This window comes from Maylandia zebra, linkage group LG9 (assembly GCF_041146795.1).
Source record: "Maylandia zebra isolate NMK-2024a linkage group LG9, Mzebra_GT3a, whole genome shotgun sequence".
Classification (NCBI taxonomy): domain Eukaryota; kingdom Metazoa; phylum Chordata; class Actinopteri; order Cichliformes; family Cichlidae; genus Maylandia; species Maylandia zebra.
In genome coordinates, this window is record NC_135175.1 from 32,704,166 (window position 1) to 32,727,290 (window position 23,125).

General features: G+C 39.0%; 2 protein-coding genes across 12 annotated transcripts in view; both read right to left on the reverse strand.

The window, feature by feature from the left end:
- Positions 1-23,125, reverse strand: part of LOC143420370 (uncharacterized) — a 55,789-nt gene that overhangs the window by 12,015 nt on the left and 20,649 nt on the right. For 7 of the 10 annotated variants that reach the window (XM_076888406.1, XM_076888405.1, XM_076888400.1 and 4 more), the window contains exon 1: positions 2,053-2,405. The exons of 2 other annotated variants lie outside the window; for them this stretch is intronic. In XM_076888406.1, the coding sequence (XP_076744521.1) occupies positions 2,053-2,070 (18 nt within the window). In that variant the 5' untranslated portion in view covers positions 2,071-2,405. Of the gene's footprint in view, positions 1-2,052; positions 2,406-4,865; positions 5,144-23,125 lie in introns of those variants that run through there. One more of the 10 variants, XM_076888402.1, reaches the window with a different exon arrangement.
- On the reverse strand, positions 9,321-22,741 carry LOC143420371 (uncharacterized). 2 transcript variants are annotated; one of them, XM_076888413.1, is made up of 4 exons: positions 22,509-22,741; positions 20,714-20,819; positions 11,530-12,126; positions 9,321-11,210 (listed from the first exon to the last, which is right to left on the reverse strand). In XM_076888413.1, the coding sequence occupies exons 2-4, from the start codon at positions 20,729-20,731 to the stop codon at positions 10,545-10,547; spliced, it is 1,281 nt and encodes a 426-aa protein (XP_076744528.1). In that variant the 5' UTR covers positions 20,732-20,819; positions 22,509-22,741; the 3' UTR covers positions 9,321-10,544. The 2 variants fall into 2 exon arrangements, with proteins under 2 accessions (XP_076744528.1, XP_076744526.1); XM_076888411.1 differs by lacking the exon at positions 22,509-22,741 and having other exon boundaries at positions 20,714-21,793.

A 23,125-nucleotide genomic window follows, 5' to 3' on the forward strand; every position in this document is an offset into this window, starting at 1 on the left:
ACTGCATGTTGACCTTTTGATGACTTGTTGTTCACTACAAGACTTGTTATAAATTTTCTTCCCACCAGGCAGAGGAGTCGTTCCTTCGACACACACACACGCACACACCAGGGCAGTCTCAGAGCCCTCACTCCCGTGCGAGTGCTCTGTGACTGCCCTTGCTGCAAGTAAAACTGTGTGTTTCTCCTCTCTGATTCTCAGCTGAAGAAATGTCTTCGAATACATGGAAAACGTGGTATTCCAATGAAATTGATTCATGTTTGTGGCTGTAATGTAACAAGATGTGAAAAAAAAGTCAAAGGGAGCCAAAAACTTTTGCAAGCCACTCTAAGTCCTCATGTGTTGAAATCAGACATTGGGTCTGTACTAGGGCTGCCAAACGATTATTTTGATAGTCGACTAGTCACCGATTATTTTTGTGATTAGTCGACTAATCAGATCATCATCCATTGGACATAAAACGTACAGCTTATTGCACCAGCAGCATCTGCTCTTATATAACTATCATTAGCTTACAGCTTTAAGCGTTTCAGGTATGTGCTAACTAAAAATAAAGACATGATAGTTTATTAAAGTTTAATGAAATCTGCAGCTGGCATCCTTTTACATGCAGTGCTGCCATATTCTGTTTCAGTCCGTTATTACACTCTTAAATCCTACTACTTATTCCTGCGTCTTTTGTGATCTTACAAAGCTTCAAACGACACGTCGACTATTAAATTGGTCGTCAACGATTTTGATAGTTGACGTAATCGTGACTAGTCGACTAATCGTGGCAGCCCTAGTCTGTACATGGACATTATGTTTTTTCAGGTTGTGAAAGATGCTGCAAAATAATCTGAGGCAGATTAACTGTGTTATTTAAAGACTACATGAAGATCCTCTGCAGGTTAGTGCAGGATAAACAGGTTCGTTTGCTGAACTGTGATGGATTTAAAGTAAAGAACAGTGTGTGACTGGTGCACAGTGACTGTGGTGCTCATGTCACAGTTAGATTACATCAAGTGTAGCAGAGATTCATTTAAACTGAAGCTCATGATGCTGACATTCATTCACCGAGTTCCACCTTCATACCAACAGTATAGTGTCTAATATAAAGACAGTGTACTGTCAGTGTAGAGGATGGAAACCAGCCAGGACAGCTCATGAAACATCTGCTGACATCTGGTTGAATTCAGTTGTGTACATCCACAGAGAGCAGCAGGTCAGCTGATCACAGCCTGTACTTTAAGAAAATCTACTGGAGCTCTCAACAGAAATTATTGTGAGCTGTGATTCTTTTCCCCACGCTGAGCCACTACAGCTGATTTTAGGGTTCCCACCTGCTCAATCCCACTTTAACCTCTTCCCTGCTCATGTTCCTGTTTAGAGGCAAAGTCACCCTCTACAGTGTAGGCAACAGAAAATACACATATGTTTTATTTTCCTTCATTTTCTACTTAACTGATAAAACAGAGAACCTTTATTAGAAATAAATAGTTTGTATTTCATCTACTAATCTTATTTTATTATTACATTAATAAAGCACAAGGTTCAGTTAACTTTGGATAAAAACATGTGGTTAAAAAGTTCTTCAAGGAGCTACTTTTACTTTCTTACTCTGATTACATTTACTAGCCTGTACTTTTTCCCTGTTACTTGAGAAAAGAAGGCTCTGTGAGCCTGGTTCTGCTGTTATAAGGTTCTTCCTGTTATAAGGGAGTTTTTCCTTCCCACTGTAACCAAAGTGCTTGCTCATAGGAGGTCATATGATTGTTGTATCCCCCCCCCCCCTGTATGTATTATTGTAGGGTCTGCCTACAATATAAACCACGTTCAGGCACCTATTGTTGTGATTTGGCACTGTATAAATAACATTGTATTGAGAATTGAATTGATAATAATACTACTAATATTAACGAAGGATAATTGATTGTGATTTCTTTGTGTTTGTAAACATAATTTAAAAATACATAATATATAATAATATACAACACAGTCATATAACAGGTTTGGAGGATGAGAGTTTTAGACGTGACTGATTATTTGGTGAAACTGTGATATTTTCCTCACCTCCTGTGTTGAGCTCATTGTTTCCTCTGTAGTGACTCAGCTGAGTCCAGATGGCTGAAAATGTTCCTCTGCTGCTCCGTCAGACTCTTCTCCTCCTGCTGATCAGCTGGGACACAAAACAGATCTTTGTTAGGCTCCACACTGCACTGAAGAGTCAAAGTGTCTCATATGTTCATCTGACAACACAAAGTACAAATTTCACTCTGATTGCTTGTAGAAATCTTGTGAGACGTGTTGTGCTGCAAAGTGAGGAAACTCTCTCACTCACTTATACTTCAGGAGGAACTTTGTGACATTGGCTCTAATATTCTAAGCAGCCCTTTACTATGACAGGGCCAGAAAGTCCTACTTGAAGGTTTGGGAGAAGGACCGTGTTAAAGGTGGATTGGGGTTTATACACTTTGTTATGATACAGGTAAGGCTGTAAGAGCCTGAGAAGGTGTCCTGAATGAACCTCTAAAACCAGTTTTCAGCTAACGACTCTGCTTCAGACTGGAAAACAGCAACTACAAGTTTAAAGACTCCATCAACAATAGAGATTGACAGACCATGTGACTTTCGCGCATTGCATGCCGGTAACTCGTGGCAAAACAATCCAAGTACCTGCATCAAATGCAAGCATTTGCAGCACCGCAAAACGTTCATTCTTCGGTTCCAATAAATTCTTGCTTTTTCTTTGCCCCCCAAAAAGGTATGTACAAAACGAAGGAGAACAATGCCGGTCCGTACAAAGACAGACTTGATGAAAAGTCAAAGAAAAGATACGAGGAAAAAAATCAAACCAGTGAAAGGGTCAGACCCTTATGAGCACACAGAGGGACAAAATACGTTAGCGTGCTGCCCAACTTTCACCACGCTCATATTTATAATTATACGGTTCTTGGAGTGAGTGCATACACTCGTGAAGTTTAGTAACTTCAGGTCACTGCAACAAGCCCAGGAACAGTTTACCGACGGATGGGTGCAGGACCTTGAAATGCACCGTGTAGAAAGTAAAGACCATCGTACATATTATAAGTTTACCAGTCTCACAAATCGTCGTCATAAATACACATTCGTTAACCATTTATTAATAGGACCTTTGGGCTCAATGGTAATTAATTAGTAGTACAAATAATTTCTGGTACGCATCACAGAAATGTAGCAGTGACAATAATATTGTATGCTGTAATCGTACTGGGCAATTAGTGATACAAAACAACTGTTTTATCCTGTGAATAAAAGTATATGTTTTTGTCAATGTACCATAATAACAGAAGCGAAACACAATATTGTGTCAGGACAATTCACTATTTATGCACAATAAACAAAGGAGCAGAGTGCGACAATTTCTGTTCAACGCCAGACTTGCTTGTAACCTATATCACCAATTATGTTAAGAAAAATGACGCATTAACTACAACAGCAGACTGACCTTTGTGGGAATGCTTGGAGCAGACTAACCTGTGAGCTGGAGTGTTCTGGGACGTTATATTTGGTCTTTGAATGGCTGCAATCCAGTCGCCTATTTGTTACTTCGGAAACATGGCTCGAACAATTTCTCTTCAACGACGTAATCCGATAACAACCGATCTCTTTACCCGTCGGCTTTCCGTGGCTGTCATGCGACCGGTTATAGCAGTTAATAATACAACAGCTTCTTGCCATTTTTTGTGTTTCTTTTTATCGCTGTATAACTGATTTCAATTGAAAGCCTGCGTGCGCTAGTACCTCTTGCCATGAGTTCCCAGAATTCTTTGCGGTTTTACCCCTGAGTGACGTCACATTTTCAATCTCTATTCACATCCAGCAACAGCCTGAACAGCTCCTCCTGTGGTTTCCACAAACAGGGACAGACCTGTTACTCCCCCACCCCACACTTTCCACACCTTCAGCCCCCCAGTCCCACCACCTCCACCATTCCCCAAACTTTGATTCTGTTCATCTTGACGTAGCTTTTGCAGTAGGAAAAACGTTTCAGCCCTCATCTACGTGACTTCTTCAGTTTCAGCTGACTGCAGGTTTCCTCAATCTTCAACAGTGCATTTGCATAATGACTGAAACGAGCTCCACTGAAGGAACAATGGGCTGGGAGGTCAGTTATTGAGCATTAATATGGAAATTCTTATGAACATTGATCAACAACCACTGATCAAATGCTGTGATTGCAGCGACTCCCCAACTCTCTGAATGGTACTCATGGCCATTGATCAGCGGTCTTTGATTAATGAGCTTTGATCAGTGGTTTCAGTGCTTTCCTTCCTGCTTTGACTGCAGCTGTGTTTGACACAGGAAGACATTATTACATTCTTCACACTCTCCTGCACATTAACCACCACAATATATTTTATTCTCTGTGCTTTCAAATATGAACACTGTTTACTTTCATCTCTGTTTCATTAGTTTTTGTTAACATCTTCCTGTGCATCACTTTACAGCAGCCACACTCATTAAAATGAGACTTTGTAGGAGTTCACTTCCTCTCATGTGTTCATCCACAGCAGCTGGACAATAAAGTTTATTGTGACCCTGATACTGCAGCAGATCGCTCTCATCCATTTCCTGTTATCACTTCAAATAGAAACGAGGCTGTAGAGGTTTGGTGCAGGCAGAAAAACAGCTGCAGGGACAATGAAAAGACTTTTCTGCTCCAACTTCTCCCAGCATGCTGAGCTAATGATTAGTTGGTGTTTTTCTCCAAACACTCTCTCACTCTTCTCTCAACGTGTTCACAATAAACTGTGAACAGACACCGAGGAGAGCAGCAGAAGACCTCATTCAGGAGCTAAACTCAACATGAACTGAACTCACAGTAAAGTTAGCTCGGTGCTTACCTTTAGATGAGCCCACAAACCGAGAGAAACTCCGCGATGAAGCTGCAACTCTTTCCAAACACAGGAAACAGATCAGGGAGCAGAGACCCACGTGGTTCACGCTGATCTCAGCTACGATCCAGGAGACAAGGGTGGGCAGATCGATGCAGATATCGATCCAAAAGTCGCTACTACTTTATTCTCTTTGAATGAAAATCCAGCTTTGTCTGCGCAAACCACAGGAGCACCTGGCTGCAACCACCGGGGAGCGCCATATTGCGACCTCCACACTAACTGGAAACACGTGACTTCCACAGTAACAGGAAACACGTAAATTCAGTTTAATCGATTTTTACAGCGAAAACTAAATTGTGTTTTTTTTTTTTTACTAGTGATGCTGCTGATAAATAAATTTGGCTCTAAGTGTTTTTAATACTCTGAGTTTATTTAAAAAACATCACCATCCCTTCAGCTTGTTCATGGCCAAAAGTGTCCATGTGTTATTTTTTATCTTTTCGTTTTTTTGTTACTTTTTCTACATAAAGGCTTTTTCATAAATTTAAAATAGTCATTACTTTTTACATTTTTTATCCTTCAAAAGCCTCTTTCTAGTACAATGCACTTGTTTGAATACAAGTGCATACAATACAGGAGTACGCTGCTAATAAAGTTACACAATTACACAGTGAATGTGCGTTTATTATTATCTTTACAAAATACCACAGTTTTTTTCTATGTCTGTATCATTTTATTTTGTTGTATTTATCCGCGACATCTTAAAGGCCGGTCCGTGAAAATTTTTTGTGACATTAAACCGGTCCGTGGTGCAAAAAAGGTTGGAGACCGCTGCTGTACAGTACAAAATGCGTTCAGGTTGTCGAATTCATATAAATCTTGGATCGCGAGCAGTGTAACCCTGAAGTGCTGTGGCCTACTGTATGTTTGTAAGTTTTCTCCTCAACACAACAATGCCGATGAAACGTTTTGCATGGTTTCATTTGGTAATACTGGACTTATGTTTCTGTGAAGGTTTGAACTTTAAGAGTGTTTAAACAAAAGAGAAATGTGTGAAAAGGTTCGTGCCTGTCTGAGAAAAGTGTATAAAGTGTGTAGTGAGAGGTTTTACAGTCTTAAAACATCTATAATAATAGTAAAAAAATACAGTGTGCTACTTCACAGCTTTCACCTATCACGGGTTATTTTTAGAAAGTCACTCCCGCGATAAACGAGGGACTGCTGTATTATTAATAGTAGAGTCTGGCACATCTAATTGATTAACATCAACATTATCATGCACTATTATTTTTGTTCATGGAGAGGAAAAAAATATAAAACTCTCTCTCAGCTTGTTTGTTGCCAAAAATGGCCACTTTTGTGTATGTTCACAAAATGCTGTAAAATGTATATTTATTAAAACATTTATCTACTTTTACCGACTTGACTCTTTAAATTAGCACCAGCCTTTTTCATCAAAACCAACATTTTATCTACATTTTTTTTTTTTTTTTACTTTTTAGATGCCAGTTAGGCTATATATAACTTTTCAGATAAAATGGTGATTAAGTCCTAATGGCATCCTTTTTTTTCATATGACCATCTGGGACAAGGCTGTCTTGCAATTGTTGAGGTAACTAGTGTGCGCCCTATTTTTCCAGGATAACTCTTCATTTGTAGGTTTTAGTAGACATTTTTATGGGACAAAGGCTTGTATTCCAACATTTGAGAGATTGTAGAAATGAGCAGTGATGCCCTTCTGCCATCTTTCCAGAACTATAAGTGATCTGGAAGCTGTTAGGCTTACTTACAGCAGTAGCACTTTCTGCTTTAAAATTACAATTCAGTGTTAATTTTACATAATATCACATGTAAATTTAGATTTTAAGTGTAATTTAACATAAATTTCCTGAATATTTACTGGACTTTCAGTTTGAATTAAGTGTGCTCCCTGTAGGATTTTGGGTTTTAATTTTTATATTTTATTTTATTCCTTACTAGTTAAATTTACCCTTCATTTTAATTTTCATATTTATTTCCTATCCTATTCATAGTCTTTTTTTCTTTAGGTCATGAGCAGTTGTCTAAGCATTTCACTGCATATTGTACTGCGTACGACTGTGTATGTGACAAATAAAATTTGAATTTGATCTTCTTCCTTATCATCCCAGCAGGTCTCTGAGGTTATGTGACCAGGGCCTATGGGCAGAAATCTGTGCCATCAGAAACTGAATTTGAATAAGTTAAATTTGAATTTGAATTCCTCAGATTGAATCTGAATTGTAACTTGAATAAATGCTTTTGAAAACTGAATTTGAATTAGTCTAATTTGAAATTGAATTTATGGTTTGAAAATGATCATCACTAAATTGAAATTGCATTTTATATTTTGAAAATGAATTGATTTGCTTTGAAACTGCATTTTATCCTTTAAAAATTCAGCTCTCGAATAATTTCAGTTTCGTTTCTCACCATTCAGTTTCAGTTCTACAATTCAATTTCAGTTCCAAAATTCAGTTTTTTGGAACTTACATCCGGTTCCGGTTCAAGCGCAGATTAATAGAACAACGTTTTACTAGCGGACCGAAAGTGTTACTGACGGGAATCTACAGCATCTTGAGCTGAATTAAGACTTCAGAAGTCATTCGTCATGTCGAATGACCAGCGGATAAACTCTCAGGTTGGTAATAAATGTATTACATGTATAAGAACAAGCGTCATGTTAACAAATGATAGCCGTAAGGTAACTTTTATGCTTATTGTAGCTGTTAGCTAAAAACGCTAATTTAGCGTAGTTTGCCCTGAATTCAGCTTTGACAACAAATATGATCGACTGTTTCTAGTAGAATTCCAAAGTTGTCAACTTGTACCCTCTCAGAGCTCTGTATGCTTGCAGAGACCCCTACAGTAGGGAAACATGCAAAACGGTGTCCAAACCTTTGTATTTTAGCTTTATGTCTTGCACAGCATCCCAAAGAGTGTCAAAAGGACCCCCTGATGATCCTCTACCTAATCACATGAGCCAAGGTGTGAAAACGGGTGTGGGTCACAATCAGCCGAGGTTTTGGGTGATTAGGTAGAGGATGTACATGTCAGTTCCCTGAATTGTTTGTTGTGGAAAATTTAACAATAACCTTCAACACACCCAGTGAGCTTGATTTGAAGTGGGTTTAATAAACACATTGCAATGTGGAGAGAGCATCCCAGTGAAACATCAGGACCACCTCTGAATTGTGGCCACCGTCCTTACATCTTATATACAGAGACACAGACAAAGAACATTCCACAAACTCTTACATGTTGGCCCCTCTCACGGGGGGGGGGGGGGGGGGGGGGGCTATACCTCCTCCTCACAGAGAGAATTATGACCTTGTTTTCTGCTTAGCCTTCACCTAAGAATTTACATCCCTGATAAGCAGAAGGAGTCTCTCTATCTGTTTAATGTCTCCCATTACGTTGGCCTCACTGTGTTAACTTTCCACATGCATGTAAACTAGTGACAGGAGTGCTCTTACTATGGTAAAGTGAGAAAGTGATATTACTATAACTAATGTGATATGATAGAGCTGGGCGATAGAACGATAACGATATGTATCGCGATATAACTTTTTCTCGATAGAAAAATTAAACTATCGCGATAGACCTCGCCGCTCTTGTCCTCTTAAAAAAAAAACAAAAAAAACAAAAAACAAACAGCCAATCCAAATTAAGTAGCGCAGAGCCGAACCAATCACAGCCGCAGCGTCACGTCACGTGACTTGTTACGTACAGCACAAGTGCCAAGCCGCACATGTGTATTTGTTTGGGAAGCAGCCAGCCACCGTACCGCCCGGGTAATGGAGGAAATGAGTGTGCCGACTACAAAAATCAACCGAGTGTGACCGAAGAGAAAACCGATGATGGTTCCAATGCCGGAGAGATTGTCGAACGGAAGAGCCATAGAAGTTCCGTAGTGTGAAGGTATTTCGGCTATTTCAAGTCTGACAAAAAACAGAGTAGCGCGCACTGTAAATTGTGCCGAAAGCAAGTCTGGAAATACAATAAACTGGTGCATGCACTACGTCCACACGTACCCGGGTATTTTTGAAAACGCAGATTTTTCTATGCGTTTGCACCTTTCGTCCACACGTAAACGGCGTTTTTGGTCACTGAAAACGAAGATTTTTAAAAACTCCGTTTTTGCATTTACGTGTTGGACTAGAAAAACGGAGAAAACGCAGCGTGAAAGGTGTGCGCATTTTTTGACGTCACACTGTGCGCCACGTTATTGTGAATTTCTACAATACTGTTACTGTTAATTCTACTCTCTGCAGTGTTTAAATGCTTACATATACACACAGTTACTGTCCGTCCACACATACGACTTGGTTCTGCTTCTATGACCCAGCTTTGTTTACTTTTTCCCACCGAGGCTTCTAGACTTCTGATTGGCCAACATTTCTGCACGGTTAGGAATATTTTTGCACTGTTGCTTTGGCATGTTCATAGCAGCGTTTTCCTTCATTTCTCCCTTTATGTGTGGACGGGATTATTTTTTAAAACGAAAACGGAAAATCTCCGTTTTCAAAAATACCCGTGTACGTGTGGACGTAGCCTCAGTCTCTGACTGGAAGCGCTAATTCGTCATTCGGCTTTTGTCAGACTAAAGTAACTGTTAAAACTGTTTGAAAAGCTAAGCTATACAACAAGGACAGATTGAGAATTTCCTTTTAGTTCTCAGTTTATTTGATATTGACAAAAGTTAGTCAGTTTAGTCTGTTCTTCTGTAAAACAAACTAAGATTTATTTTTAGAATTAATATTTTGTTTCTAAGTGGAATTGACAATTTAGTAGTCTGTTTCGTTTGTTCTATTTTGAAACTTAAACTCTTTAGCGGCTGCCTTTTGTGTAGTTTGCAATATTTGCCTTTATTTATCTGAAAACGTCTCATGTTCCTTAAGTACATCTACCCTGTTGAACTTATTATGGGAAATAAATATTTAAATAAAAACAAGCTGCTGATTATTTCACATTTTACTTGTGAGCAACGGCACATTTAAATCTTACAAATTAGTTATTTGGCTTATATCGTGATAGATATCGTTATCGCCTGAAATGAAAAAAACATATCGTGATATGAAAAAAATCTTATATCGCCCAGCTCTAATATGTCATAAAAAGTCCACAACACTGTCATTGATGGCTTTTTTGCATTCAGCAGTTGCCTCATTCTTCTGACAGTGACTGCTGGCGTCACTCCTACAACTTCCCCATCTTCCTAAACAACCAAATGCCACATGTTGCCATATAGTTTTTTATTGATTGACGTGGTTCACTTTAACACAAATAGGGAAGGGGTGTTCTTTTTATTTATTCATTTCTTTGCCTGCAAGCGGAGAGTGTTTGCTAGTGCCTTCCTTAGAACATGCCGCTTATACCCTTTCTTCGTGCTCTAAATACAATGCTGTTTTATTTCTTTTTTTTTTTTTTAAATTGCGTGTATTTTTTTTTTAAACATAAATCTGGTTTTACATGGCCTGTCAACACAATTTAAAAACTGGTACATAGTTTGAAGTCCACACTTTCGACTCCAGTTGAAATGGAGACTCTGGGTTACTGCATCTTGTTGCTTTTAAATTGGTCATGTGATTTTGACATGCCGGTGACCCCTGAGGGTTAAAATGTTACTAGAGGAACATTTTTGTTCACAGCTGTCTCATCAGATTTTTACATCTGAACTCTGTGGAGCCCGATCTCAAGGATTTTAAGTTTGACCCTCAAACTAGAAAAGGATCTTTCTGTCTCTTCAGAGTTACTGTGATCCTGTGATGGGAGTGATTTCAGCCCTGAGTGATCACGTTGATGTTTGCACAGAGCAGATAATGAATTGAATGTTTTGGCACATTGGTAACAGTGAAACAGTTTATTAGTAACGTGGGATCGTTTGTGTTCGGAGTATGAACTGAGATTCCTGAAGCTCTTGTCACACTGGTCACAGCTGTAGTTTCCTTCCATGTGTGTACGTTCATGAATGTTACGATTACCTGAATGTGTGAAGCTTTTGTCACAGTGTCTGCACTTGTATGGTTTCTCTCCTGTGTGGACACGTTTGTGTTTTTTAAGCTGACCTGCAGTAATGAAAGATGACCCACACTGATCACAGAGGTGCTTTTTAACCCCACTGTGAATCAGTTCATGTTCTTTTAAGTGATGTGATGTAGGGAAGCTTCTCCCACATTCTTTGCAGTTTTTCAGTTCTTCTCCAGTGTGTCTACGTTGATGTCTTTTTAGGGCGCATCGTTGACTGAAAGTTTTTCCACAAAGGTCACAATGAAACCCTTTCCCACATTGATGACAGGGTTGAGAACTGGATCCATCTGTGTCGCTCTGCTTCTAAACAAAGACACAAAGACAGTGTAAGTCAGTCCTTCAACATTTTTATCCTGAACGTCGCCTGAAATAAAGAGCATTTCTGCAGACGTCCAACTACATTTTACTGTTTCAGTTAACAGTTTACTGGGCTGCAATAACTACAATACTACCACCATAATACTACAGTAATACTAAAATCATAACTGAAATGAAAATCTGAATAATCACTCAGAGCTGCTTTTCCATGCAGTAGAATTGCTAACATGCTAACACAGTTTAATGAGCAGAGTTGTTCCAAACAGTCAGGCTAAAATGACAAGATAACAATATAAATACATACCTCACAGTAACTGCACTTGTAGAGTCTCTTTCTGGTGTGGATCTGTTGGTGTCGTCTCAGGTCATGTGGAGATTTAAAAGTCTTCTCACACAGGTCACATTTATAAGGTCTCTCCTCAGTGTGGGTAAACATGTGTTGTTGTAACTTTGTATGTGTTATAAACGGTTTGCCACACTGTTCACAGCTGTACACATCATGTCCGGTGTGAATGCGTACGTGTCTATTTCGATTCCGTATCTGGCTGAAAGTTTTGCCACAGATGTCACAGCTGTATGCCTTAATTCCAGAGTGGGTAACTAGATGCTTCTGTAAGCTGCTACTGTGAGTAAAAGCTCTGCCACACTGATCACAGCTGTGTGCTTTAACTCCACTGTGGATGAGTTGGTGTTGTTTTAGGGAACGCTTCCAGGAAAAAGACTTTCCACACAAGTCACAGCTGAACGGTCTCTCTCCAGTGTGGATGACCTGATGCTGTTTTAGTGTAGACTTCCTAGCAAACTCCTTCCCACACTTGTCACAGGTGTGTTTTTTCTCTCTCTTTCTTCTGTGAGGTTTGTCGGCCTCCTGAGAGCGCTGACTTCTCGCTCCATGTTGGTCCTGCAATGACAGAGATACAAACAGAGGCAGTGAGTGAAATGCAGTCGTGGAACAAACTCAACCTTCAAACTTCCTCCATTAACACTAGTTTTAAACCTGAAGGTGGAGTGTGGCACCAAACACCTTAAAGGTCTCTTATCCCCACCTGCTGGTAGTTCTAACACATTACATCCAACCTGCTGTTAAAAATAATTCATGACTGTTCAAACCAATGACTGTAGAAAACGTTGTCTCTATCGCTCACTAGTGTCTGGCTAGATCATAAGCCCCGCCTCCTCTATGTTAGCAGACGGGAGTGGGGTCAGACAAAAAATAAAGAAATCTGCTCAGATAACTTTTCAATCATTAACTATAGATTAAAATAGTAAAGCCCAATATTTATGCATGAAACCAGCTACAGCTGTTTGGTAGCTTACGTTAAAATAAAGTTTGTTTCAAATATTCTGGTTAAAAGAAACAGTCTGGATGATTCTTAATAAGTTATTGTTCAGTTACATGGACATTACTCTGTACAGCTTACATGCTCTGAGAGAAATAATTTGAAGCTTTAATATTTCTTGTCCAATACCCAGGCAACCGCTGAAACACCAGTTATAATGCCTGCGTATGTTGGTGACCACAATGCAGCTGCAGACTGAACAAGGACTGAAACCTGCTCCATCTCATTTTTATCAATTTACATAGCACCTACAACTCAAAGGTAAACATATTGCAAAATCTGTTAGTATATAAGGCTTTGTCCTTATCTAATAAACAGCTCATATGTCAGCTGTCAGCAGAGCTGTAGAAAGGAAAATATGTAAGAGAAGAACTTCAGATCCCGAGTGTGTGAGGACAGAGAGGATCAGCTTTATTTCAGATTTGAGGGATAAACTTTATTTTTCAGTTTGTGATGGTTCTGTTGTCTTTGTGATTCCAGGAGCTGCCCTCAGATTCAGACCTCAGCACCACCCAGTGACAGCAGACAGATCATCCAACATGTTCACATGTTAACTGCAAAATTAATTGATGAAAACAGTACAAAGGTTAAAGTACCACATGATGTGCTGTCAGTGAAAGCTGCAGCTCTTTTATTGATACAAGTAGTGCTGTCAATAGATTAAAAATAATAACCTAATAGATAATCTAATAAATCACTCAATTTTCTGTATTTAATTGCAATCATTGATCAATATGCCAGAATGCAATTACACTTTTTGAACTTTATAGTTAAGCATGTAACAGACATTCATGCAATATAATGAAATAAATAAAGAATATTTGCGTCAATCTTTTAACACAGGTTCTCTCCTGTGAAATACAACTTTTTAAAAAGCCTATTTACTAATATGTAAGTATACATTAATATATAATATATATGAGTGCTGTCAAACAATTAAAATGTTTAATCATATTCATCACAGGGTTACTGTGGATTCATTTATTCTTTATGTTTCCTTTTATATATTTCCATAAATTTCTAATTTCTTCAATGATAATAAACTCAATGTAACAGTTACTATTTTGGATTAATGAAGTAAAATATCTGTTTGTAACCTGAGGGTTTTTACTTTTACTCCTTACATTTAAAAAACAGATGAGTTACTTTTGGTCTGAGGAATTTAAGGAGAGTTATTTCATCACTGCAGGCATCAAACATCAAACCAATATGAACCTAAACAGTAACACATGAAAGACAATCCTGATCGTGTACTAATCACCAGGGTTTGAAACATAAAAAGAGATGAAAGAGGCAAAACTGTGAGTCATAGTCAGGAGTTAAAGTGAGACGTTGTTCTTCTTTCTTTTTTGCACAGCACCTGAACAAACAGGTAATTTCAAATGCAGCGTTTCTATCAACAAACATCAGCAAACACACAAACTGTTCGTGTGCAGTTTGTCTCACAGTGTGTTGCTGGCTAAAGGTCCAGCTGCTGTACATCACAGGGAGAGAAAAGAAAGAGAGCTAACTTCACTCAGATGGAGAAAGATAAGACACACAGGACAGGAGAGGAAGAAGAGAGGTTAGATTTAAAGGGAAGGACTGCTCAGTGGGATTTGATCAACTGGAGATTAAAGCTTACATGTAAGTCCTCATGTGTTGAAATCAGATATTGGGTCTGTACGTGTGACATTGTGTTTTTTCAGATAGTGAAAGATGCTGCAAAACAATCTGAGGCAGATTAACTGTGTTATTTAAAGACTGCATGAAGATCCTCTGCAGGTTAGTGCAGGATAAACAGGTTCGTTTGTATGGAACGCCAGGACTGCCATAATGAATTAATTAAATACACCATTAAATAATTAATTAAATGTGGCAATAATTAATTAAAATTGGAATTAATTAATTAAATAAATAGTTATGACACATGTAATTAATTAATTATTGACACATTTAATTAATTATTTAATGATATATTTATTTATTTCATTTTGGCAGTCCTGGCGCCTGGCTCTCATCATGAAATAATTTTATCTGTCAGCCTCACCCATCAAACTCAGGGGGCGGGGTTAACGCTGCCCATGCAGCTTCTCTAACATTTGATTGGTTGCCGTGCAAAGTAAGTCAAAACAGGTCGATCCTAGATTGTGATGGACCGCGTTGAAGAACAGGAGGAGCCCAGGAATTATTAGAAAAATATAGTTTCCATTTATTTAACCCCCAAAAATTATATTTACAAGACTAATAAATGTTGAGCTCATAAAAGAGGTCAAAGAAACAAAACTGAACTCATGCAACGACTGCAACCTTAACAAACCAAATGACTGCCCAAACGTACATAATTGACCTAAACATGAAATGACATACAAGGGTATATATAATGGCTGATCAGACCATTGTGACACATGAGGGGTAACAAACAAAACACAATCATAAATCACAAACGATGCAGTACAATCTAGTTTGTTAATAAACTAAACACTAAAGAAGAAAATCAAAAAACCCCATTAAACCCTAAACTCAAATATTTAATTAAATACAAATACTTTGTTTTTAAAGTAAAGAAAACACACATTCCCCCCTTCAGCAGGAAGTGGTGGTGTGGTCCAATTATCTTCCTTTGTATTTAATGGATTCAAACCCTGGCTACCATCTTTTGTCCGGCAACTCCCAGGGATGATGGCAGGTAAGAAATAAAAAGACAAAGGTTAGTCAGAAAGCAAAGAAATGAAGTAGTATGAATACATAAGTAAACTAAATGTGCGCGCTTACAAATAGAACAAATGTATCCAAACCAATCAATAAAGTTATTGGAAACTAAAATGTATTACTATGTTCAAATGAAGAATGAAAATACAAAAGTTACCGACTTTAGAGTGTGGGCATGGGTTTGGCCATCACATAGATAATCGATTGCTTGTGTAGACTTGGGGCAGCCAGGTATCCCAGAATGCAGATCAAATCACAAGCAGCAATGGTGGTGGTGTAGTTTTAAAATACCCCGTTTTTCTGTCACCAGCTACACTTTTAACAGTGTTTTAGCCGCGAATGTCGCGCCGTATGTCTGGTCAGGTTGTCAACATAGAACATGTTTGCAAAAGTGCTCAGATGTTTTCAGAGATTTCACTAGCTCTGCTAACAGTTAGCATGCAGAGTGCACCGAGGGGGTACATTAACCGGTTTGTTTACATATTCCACTCTCCGTGTTCCACATGTTGCATTCGCAGATTCTCATTTTCAACGAACGATCGTCTCTTTCCGCCTGGTCTTGTGTCTCTGTGCTTCTGTAACATAAAGAACGAGCTGACATTTTTCTCACGAAACCAGCGATCAGCTCAACAGACCCTCAGTTTACCTGCATGCATCCTCCTCCTCATCTGTCAGCTGTTTAACACCTGCTGCTAATTCAAGAAACACGCCTACGTTACCTGGTGATAGTCACAGTTTAACTGGGCAGCCGGTGCTCGATATAAAGCAATGTCAGCGCATTTTTCTGCACAAGATAAGTAAATATAGTGTTTTCCCCGAGCGCAGAGCTGCTGGAGCTTGTTTCCTTACAGAGCACTTTATAGGCGAACAGCTTCATCAGCGGCTGATGTCCAATCACCGGCACACAGCTTTGAAACCTCAGCTGAGTTTTAGCTCTCAGTGGTTAAACGCTGGACTTCATTCACTCAGGTTCTGTCTGTCGGGTCACGTTTACTTCGCTGTTTTATTTACAACTGAGCAAATCGGTTTGGCTGAGGTTAAAGTTACGTTTCATAACTGCATAGTTTCACAGACGTTTAATGGTTCACTGGCACATGTGTTAGACTGAACTATCATCTAAATATCATCTGTTTTTTAACCCTCTGTAGTACCTACGGCCATTTATCATCCACAGCGTTTTTTAATATTAGGCCATTTTCACTGTGTTGAATAGAATATAGCCAAACCTTCCAACCCTTTTTTTTTTTCATTTTTCTTTAGAATTGCCGTCTCCGTTTATTCGATTAGCTTAAGGTGGCTAAGCTAAAAACCGCCATCCACATGAGGTCCTAGAGCCATAAATCGCCCCATTGAAACCCTTTATAAACGCTATTTTTCACTGCACAATTATTACCGTTAATATCTGTGTGATGGCTTAGGTTTCGTTTTCATTCTGGACTCAAGGCCTTAGAATTGTAATTTTTTTATTTGGCCACCGGGTGGCTCCCTTGCTTCACATTTGACGCTTGCTCGAAATCAGCGAGCCGCCGTAAAACACTACCCGGAAATCAGGATTCGATCGCGGCTTGGAAAACAGGATTCCCCCGCCGATCGTCTGGAGCGATGTCTCAGTCCCAGGGTCACTCAAGCGGGAATTTTTTTTTTTGACTCAACCGGAAATGACGTATTTGTTGTCACGTGGTATCGACGTGTGTGCTGGTGAAAGGCGTCCGACGAAACATGACCGGAGCAATTGTCTGCACGTTACCCGGGAGGAGGCATGGATCCCGGGTTAGACAACGACGAGGGACCGCCTGGAGGACATAATTCGCTTCGGAAAAGAAAATTGTAAGTTGATCGAAATTAATTTTGGTGCTGATCTTTAGTCCATCTAAAGGCCTAATTATAATAACAATTGAATATTACCTCAAATGTTTTTTTTGGAAAATATTCAAGTTTTATGTTTTTTGGGGCAAAAAAGCAGTGCGCTCATGTGACGAAACCGGGATATAAAGGGTTAAAATCCGCGAAATGTAATTAAAACTTGACATGAATATTTCAAGGAGAAGTAGGTCTAAAAGATTGGCTAATTTAAAGTGGAATAAAATATTAATATATAAATTTTTTATAGCACTTTTTTGGGCGTGGTCGATTGGGACCGATAGTGTGTGCATTTTATGAAATGCGCTCCTGCAAAAAAAATAAAAGGCGATCGAAATGACTGTTGGTATCAATCTTTGGTCCACCCAAAGGCCTAATTAAAAGTACAATAAAATATAACTTTCAAATGTATTTTATGGAAAATATTTCATTTTTTCATTTTTTTCGCCAAAAACGGCCGTGCGCTCATGTGACAAAACCGGGATATAAAGGGTTAAAATCCGCGAAATGTAATTAAAACTTGACATGAATATTTCAAGGAGAAGTAGGTCTGAAAGATTGGCTAATTTAAAGTGGAATAAAATATTAATGTATAATCTTTTTATAGCACTTTTTATGGCGTGGTCGATTTTTGGCTCTAGGACCTCATAAGGGGTACGTTTTTTAGGTGCTACCAAGGGTTAATAGTTATTCAACTGTATTCTAAGCACCAGCTGTCTGTTAGAATGTGATTTTTTTTCTCTCTCTGTTGGCAGACGTATAAAAATGCGCAGGAAAATCTGACGTGCATGGCAAACTTCAGCGACGATATTTAGGGAGGAATAAACACACATCAAACATAAATGAACCATTTGTCTGTCTCCATAATTGAGAGAATTTTCTCTTCTTATGTCAACTCTCTCTCTCTTTTTTTTTTGCTTTTTTTTTGCTTTTTCGGTCATGTTATGTTTACCTGTCAAAGGCTTGTTACAAACTATGAAACACATCGTGCAGACTTCTGGATGTTAGAAGAAAACTAATACTGCTCATGAATGAGACTAAAGGCAGGAAGGTGTCCTTTAAAACTAAACATGTTAATAGGACCTCCCTGTTTATATCATAGTTTATGATATAGCACGTGTATTTCAGTAATAGCCTGCTGAGGCCACTATACGTGCTGGCCTCATATCAAATGTGAAGGCAGACTGAGTCTATGTTTGACGTTTTTTATATCTAATCTTCCTTTTCAAACATTTAAACAGCAGCGAGTCTGCAGCTGAGGGAATACAAATTCAAATTGTCGGAACAGGTTTGCTCGTTTCTTGGATTCATTTGGTGATTTATTAAATGTATAACTGTTATTCTAATCTGCTGCTGAGTCTCTTACACTTTTCTTTATGCTGTATATTTTCACGTCTCTGGAATAGTTGGGAGTTAGATAGTCAGCTGGGAAACTTTGTGTTAACTCATGGAGCTGAGGATATCGTGGATATGCTGACCTCGCTGCGTGGTGTACAGAGCGAGGTCAGCATGATTAATATTCACAATAAAAATATTAGCCGAACATCATGAAGTCTGTATGTGTTTCATAGTGTCAAACAACCTTTGTACAGTTAAAGCCAGCAGTTACTACATGACAGAAACACCAACGTTATCTCTTTTATGTGTTTATACACAGGTCACGCTGATTACTGAACAAAAACCCAAAGATCAGATGTTAAACAGATTTATTTGCTCTCTCTCCTCCTTAAACATGTTTTTAATGTTAGTTATAATTCAGAATTGGCGAGTGAAACACGTAGGACACATAAGAACATCAGGAAATAAAACACCGATAAATATAACCTCAGTAAAAGAAGTCAGCGGGGGTTACTACAGCTGTGTACCGGGGCCTGCGCTTTGTCGGTGGGATTGCTTGCGAGGCAAGCGGGTCTATCCCACGCTTTGCCGTGAGACTGTGCAGACATCTCCGAAATCATCGAAGCACTTTTGCAAAGAGGCTGTATCTTGACAAACCGACCAGACACATGAAGATTAAACCACTACATTCTCAGCTAAAAAAAATATTAAAACGGTATTTGGTAACACACACAGGGTTTTTCAAAGTTCAGTTCTGTTAGCTTCCACATGCCGGTTGTTGTGTGCTAGAAACAATGGCCACCAGGCCAAAGCAATGGTTTTGACTCGATCAGCGTTAACCCCGCCCCCTGAGTTTGATGGGTGAGGCTGACAGATAAAATTATTTCATGATGAGAGCCAGGCGTCAGGACTGCCAAAATGAAATAAATAAATATATCATTAAACAATTAATTAAATGTGTCAATAATTAATTAAATGTGTCAATAATTAATTAATTACATGTGTCATAACTATTTATTTAATTAATTAATTCCAATTTTAATTAATTATTGCCACATTTAATTAATTATTTAATGGTGTGTTTAATTAATTCATTATGGCAGTCCTGGCGTTCCATACGTTTGCTGAACTGTGATGGATTTAAAGTAAAGGACAGTGTGTGACTGGTGCACAGTGACTGTGGTGCTCATGTCACAGTTAGATTACATCAAGTGTAGCAGAGATTCATTTAAACTGAAGCTCATGATGCTGACATTCATTCACTGAGTTCCACCTTCATACCAACAGTATAGTGTCTAATATAAAGACAGTGTACTGTCAGTGTAGAGGATGGAAATCAGCCAGGACAGCTCATGAAACATCTGCTGACATCTGGTTGAATTCAGTTGTGTACATCCACAGAGAGCAGCAGGTCAGCTGATCACAGCCTGTACTTTAAGAAAATCTACTGGAGCTCTCAACAGAAATTATTGTGAGCTGTGATTCTTTTCCCCACGCTGAGCCACTACAGCTGATTTTAGGGTTCCCACCTGCTCAATCCCACTTTAACCTCTTCCCTGCTCATGTTCCTGTTTAGAGGCAAAGTCACCCTCTACAGTGTAGGCAACAGAAAATACACACGTGTTTTATTTTCCTTCATTTTCTACTTAACTGATTCAAACAGAGAACCTTTATTAAAAATAAATAGTTTGTACTTCATTTACTAATCTTATTTTATTATTACATTAATAAAGCACAAGGTTCAGTTAACTTTGGATAAAAACATGTGGTTAAAAAGTTCTTCAAGGAGCTACTTTTACTTTCTTACTCTGATTACATTCCAGAGCCTGTACTTTTTCACTGTTAATTGAGAAAAGAAGGCTCAGTGAGCCTGGTTCTGCTGGAGGTTCCTTCCTGTTAAAAGGGAGTTTTTCCTTCCCACTGTCGCCAAAGTGCTTGCTCATAGGAGGTCATATGATTGTTGGATTCCCCCCCCCCCCCCCCCCTCTGTATGTATTATTGTAGGGTCTGCCTACAATATAAACCACGTTCAGGCAACTATTGTTGTGATTTGGCACTGTATAAATAACATTGTATTGAGAATTGAATTGATAATAATACTACTAATATTAAAGAAGGATAATTGATTGTGATTTCTTTGTGTTTGTAAACATAATTTAAAAATACACAATAATATACAACACAGTGATATAACAGGTTGGGAGGATGAGAGTTTTAGACGTGACTGATTATTTGGTGAAACTGTGATATTTTCCTCACCTCCTGTGTTGAGCTCATTGTTTCCTCTGTAGTGACTCAGCTGAGTCCAGATGGCTGAAAATGTTCCTCTGCTGCTCCGTCAGACTCTTCTCCTCCTGCTGATCAGCTGGGACACAAAACAGATCTTTGTTAGGCTCCACACTGCACTGAAGAGTCAAAGTGTCTCATATGTTCATCTGACAACACAAAGTACAAATTTCACTCTGATTGCTTGTAGAAATCTTGTGAGACGTGTTGTGCTGCAAAGTGAGGAAACTCTCTCACTCACTTATACTTCAGGAGGAACTTTGTGACATTGGCTCTAATATTCTAAGCAGCCCTTTACTATGACAGGGCCAGAAAGTCCTATTTGAAGGTTTGGGAGAAGGACCATGTTAAAGGTGGATTGGGGTTTATACACTTTGTTATGATACAGGTAAGGCTGTAAGAGCCTGAGAAGGTGTCCTGAATGAACCTCTAAAACCAGTTTTCAGCTAACGACTCTGCTTCAGTCTGGAAAACAGCAACTACAAGTTTAAAGACTCCATCAACAATTCACACCCAGCAACAGCCTGAACAGCTCCTCCTGTGGTTTCCACAAACAGGGACAGACCTGTTACTCCCCCACCCCACACTTTCAACTCCTTCAGCCCCCCAGTTCCACCCACCACCCCCACCATTCATAATAACAGAGGCCCACACCTGATCAGCACTTCACAAGTCTCTCCAGCCCCCATGGTGCCGCTCTCCAAACTCCACCATTCCCCAAACTTTGATTCTGTTCATCTGGACGTAGCTTTTTGTGGGAGAAACATTTCGTGACTCATCCAAGTGAATTCTTCAGTCTCAGCCGACTGCAGGTTTCCTCAATCTTCAACAGTGCATTTGCATAATGACTGAAACTAGAACCACTGAAGGAACAATGGGCTGGGAGGTCAGTTATTGAGCATTAATATGCAAATTCTCATGATCATTGATCAACAACCACTGATCCCTTGCAGCGGGAATGGTACTCATTGCCATTGATCAGCAGTCTTTGATTAATGAGCTTTGATCAGTGGTTTCAGTGCTTTCCTTCCTGCTTTGACTGCAGCTGTGTTTGACACAGGAAGACATTTTTACATTTTTCTTGATTATACTTTATTCTTTTTGGGGGAAGTGCAGCTTTAAACCTTCACATGATTCAAGTCAACCCAACAAATCAATTTGAACAATCACAAGTGGGAAAAACTTCTGTAGATAAAATAAAATAAAAATTCAATCCACAACATGATTAAAAACATGATTTCTCCAAATCACCAAGAGCTGCACATTAACCACCACAATATATTTTATTCTCTGTGCTTTCAAATATGAACACTGTTTACTTTCATCTCTGTTTCATTAGTTTTTGTTAACATCTTCCTGTGCATCACTTTACAGCAGCCACACTCATTAAAATGAGACTTTGTAGGAGTTCACTTCCTCTCATGTGTTCATCCACATCCTGGACAATAAAGTTTATTGTGACCCTGATACTGCAGCAGATCGCTCTCATCCATTTCCTGTTATCACTTCAAATAGAAACGAGGCTGTAGAGGTTTGGTGCAGGCAGAAAAACAGCTGCAGGGACAATGAAAAGACTTTTCTGCTCCAACGTCTCCCAGCATGCTGAGCTAATGATTAGTTGGTGTTTTTCTCCAAACACTCTCTCACTCTTCTCTCAACGTGTTCACAATAAACTGTGAACAGACACCGAGGAGAGCAGCAGAAGACCTCATTCAGGAGCTAAACTCAACATGAACTGAACTCACAGTAAAGTTAGCTCGGTGCTTACCTTTAGATGAGCCCACAAACCGAGAGAAACTCCGCGATGAAGCTGCAACTCTTTCCAAACACAGGAAACATATCAGGGAGCAGAGACCCACGTGGTTCACGCTGATCTCAGCTACGATCCAGGAGACAAGGGTGGGCAGATCGATGCAGATATCGATCCAAACGTTGGTATTACTTTATTCTCTTTGAATGAAAAAGCAGCTCTCTCTGCAAACGCCTCCTCTCGTGGAGCGTCCTCACTTTGCTCCGCCCCTTCTTCTTCTTCTTCTTCTTCTCCTTAGAAATTGTATTTGTGGTTGTCAAACAACAAAATGGTGAATTACCGCCACCAACTGGTGTGGAGTGTGGAGTGTGAACGTCGACCAGCAACTATTTTCTCTTTTAAAAACTGGAATAAGGCCTGATAACTTTCACTTCTTGAGCCCTTTTGCAGTAAATCAATAAGATCCAGTTTCATTTTTATGTTACTGAGGTTTTGGATCAGTTACCTTCTCATAGTGTAATATAACATGTTCTACAGTTTTCTCTTTTTTGAATGATTTGAAAAGAGATTATAATCCACCATCACTGAACTGAAGAGATCTCTAAATAAGAATTTATCAATTCAGTTTTTGATCA

Coding starts and splice junctions, on each gene's coding strand:
- LOC143420371 (XM_076888413.1), bottom strand. Junction 11,211..11,529: donor ACAAGTGCAGTTACTGTGAG/GTATGTATTTAT, acceptor GTCTTTGTTTAG/AAGCAGAGCGACACAGATGG.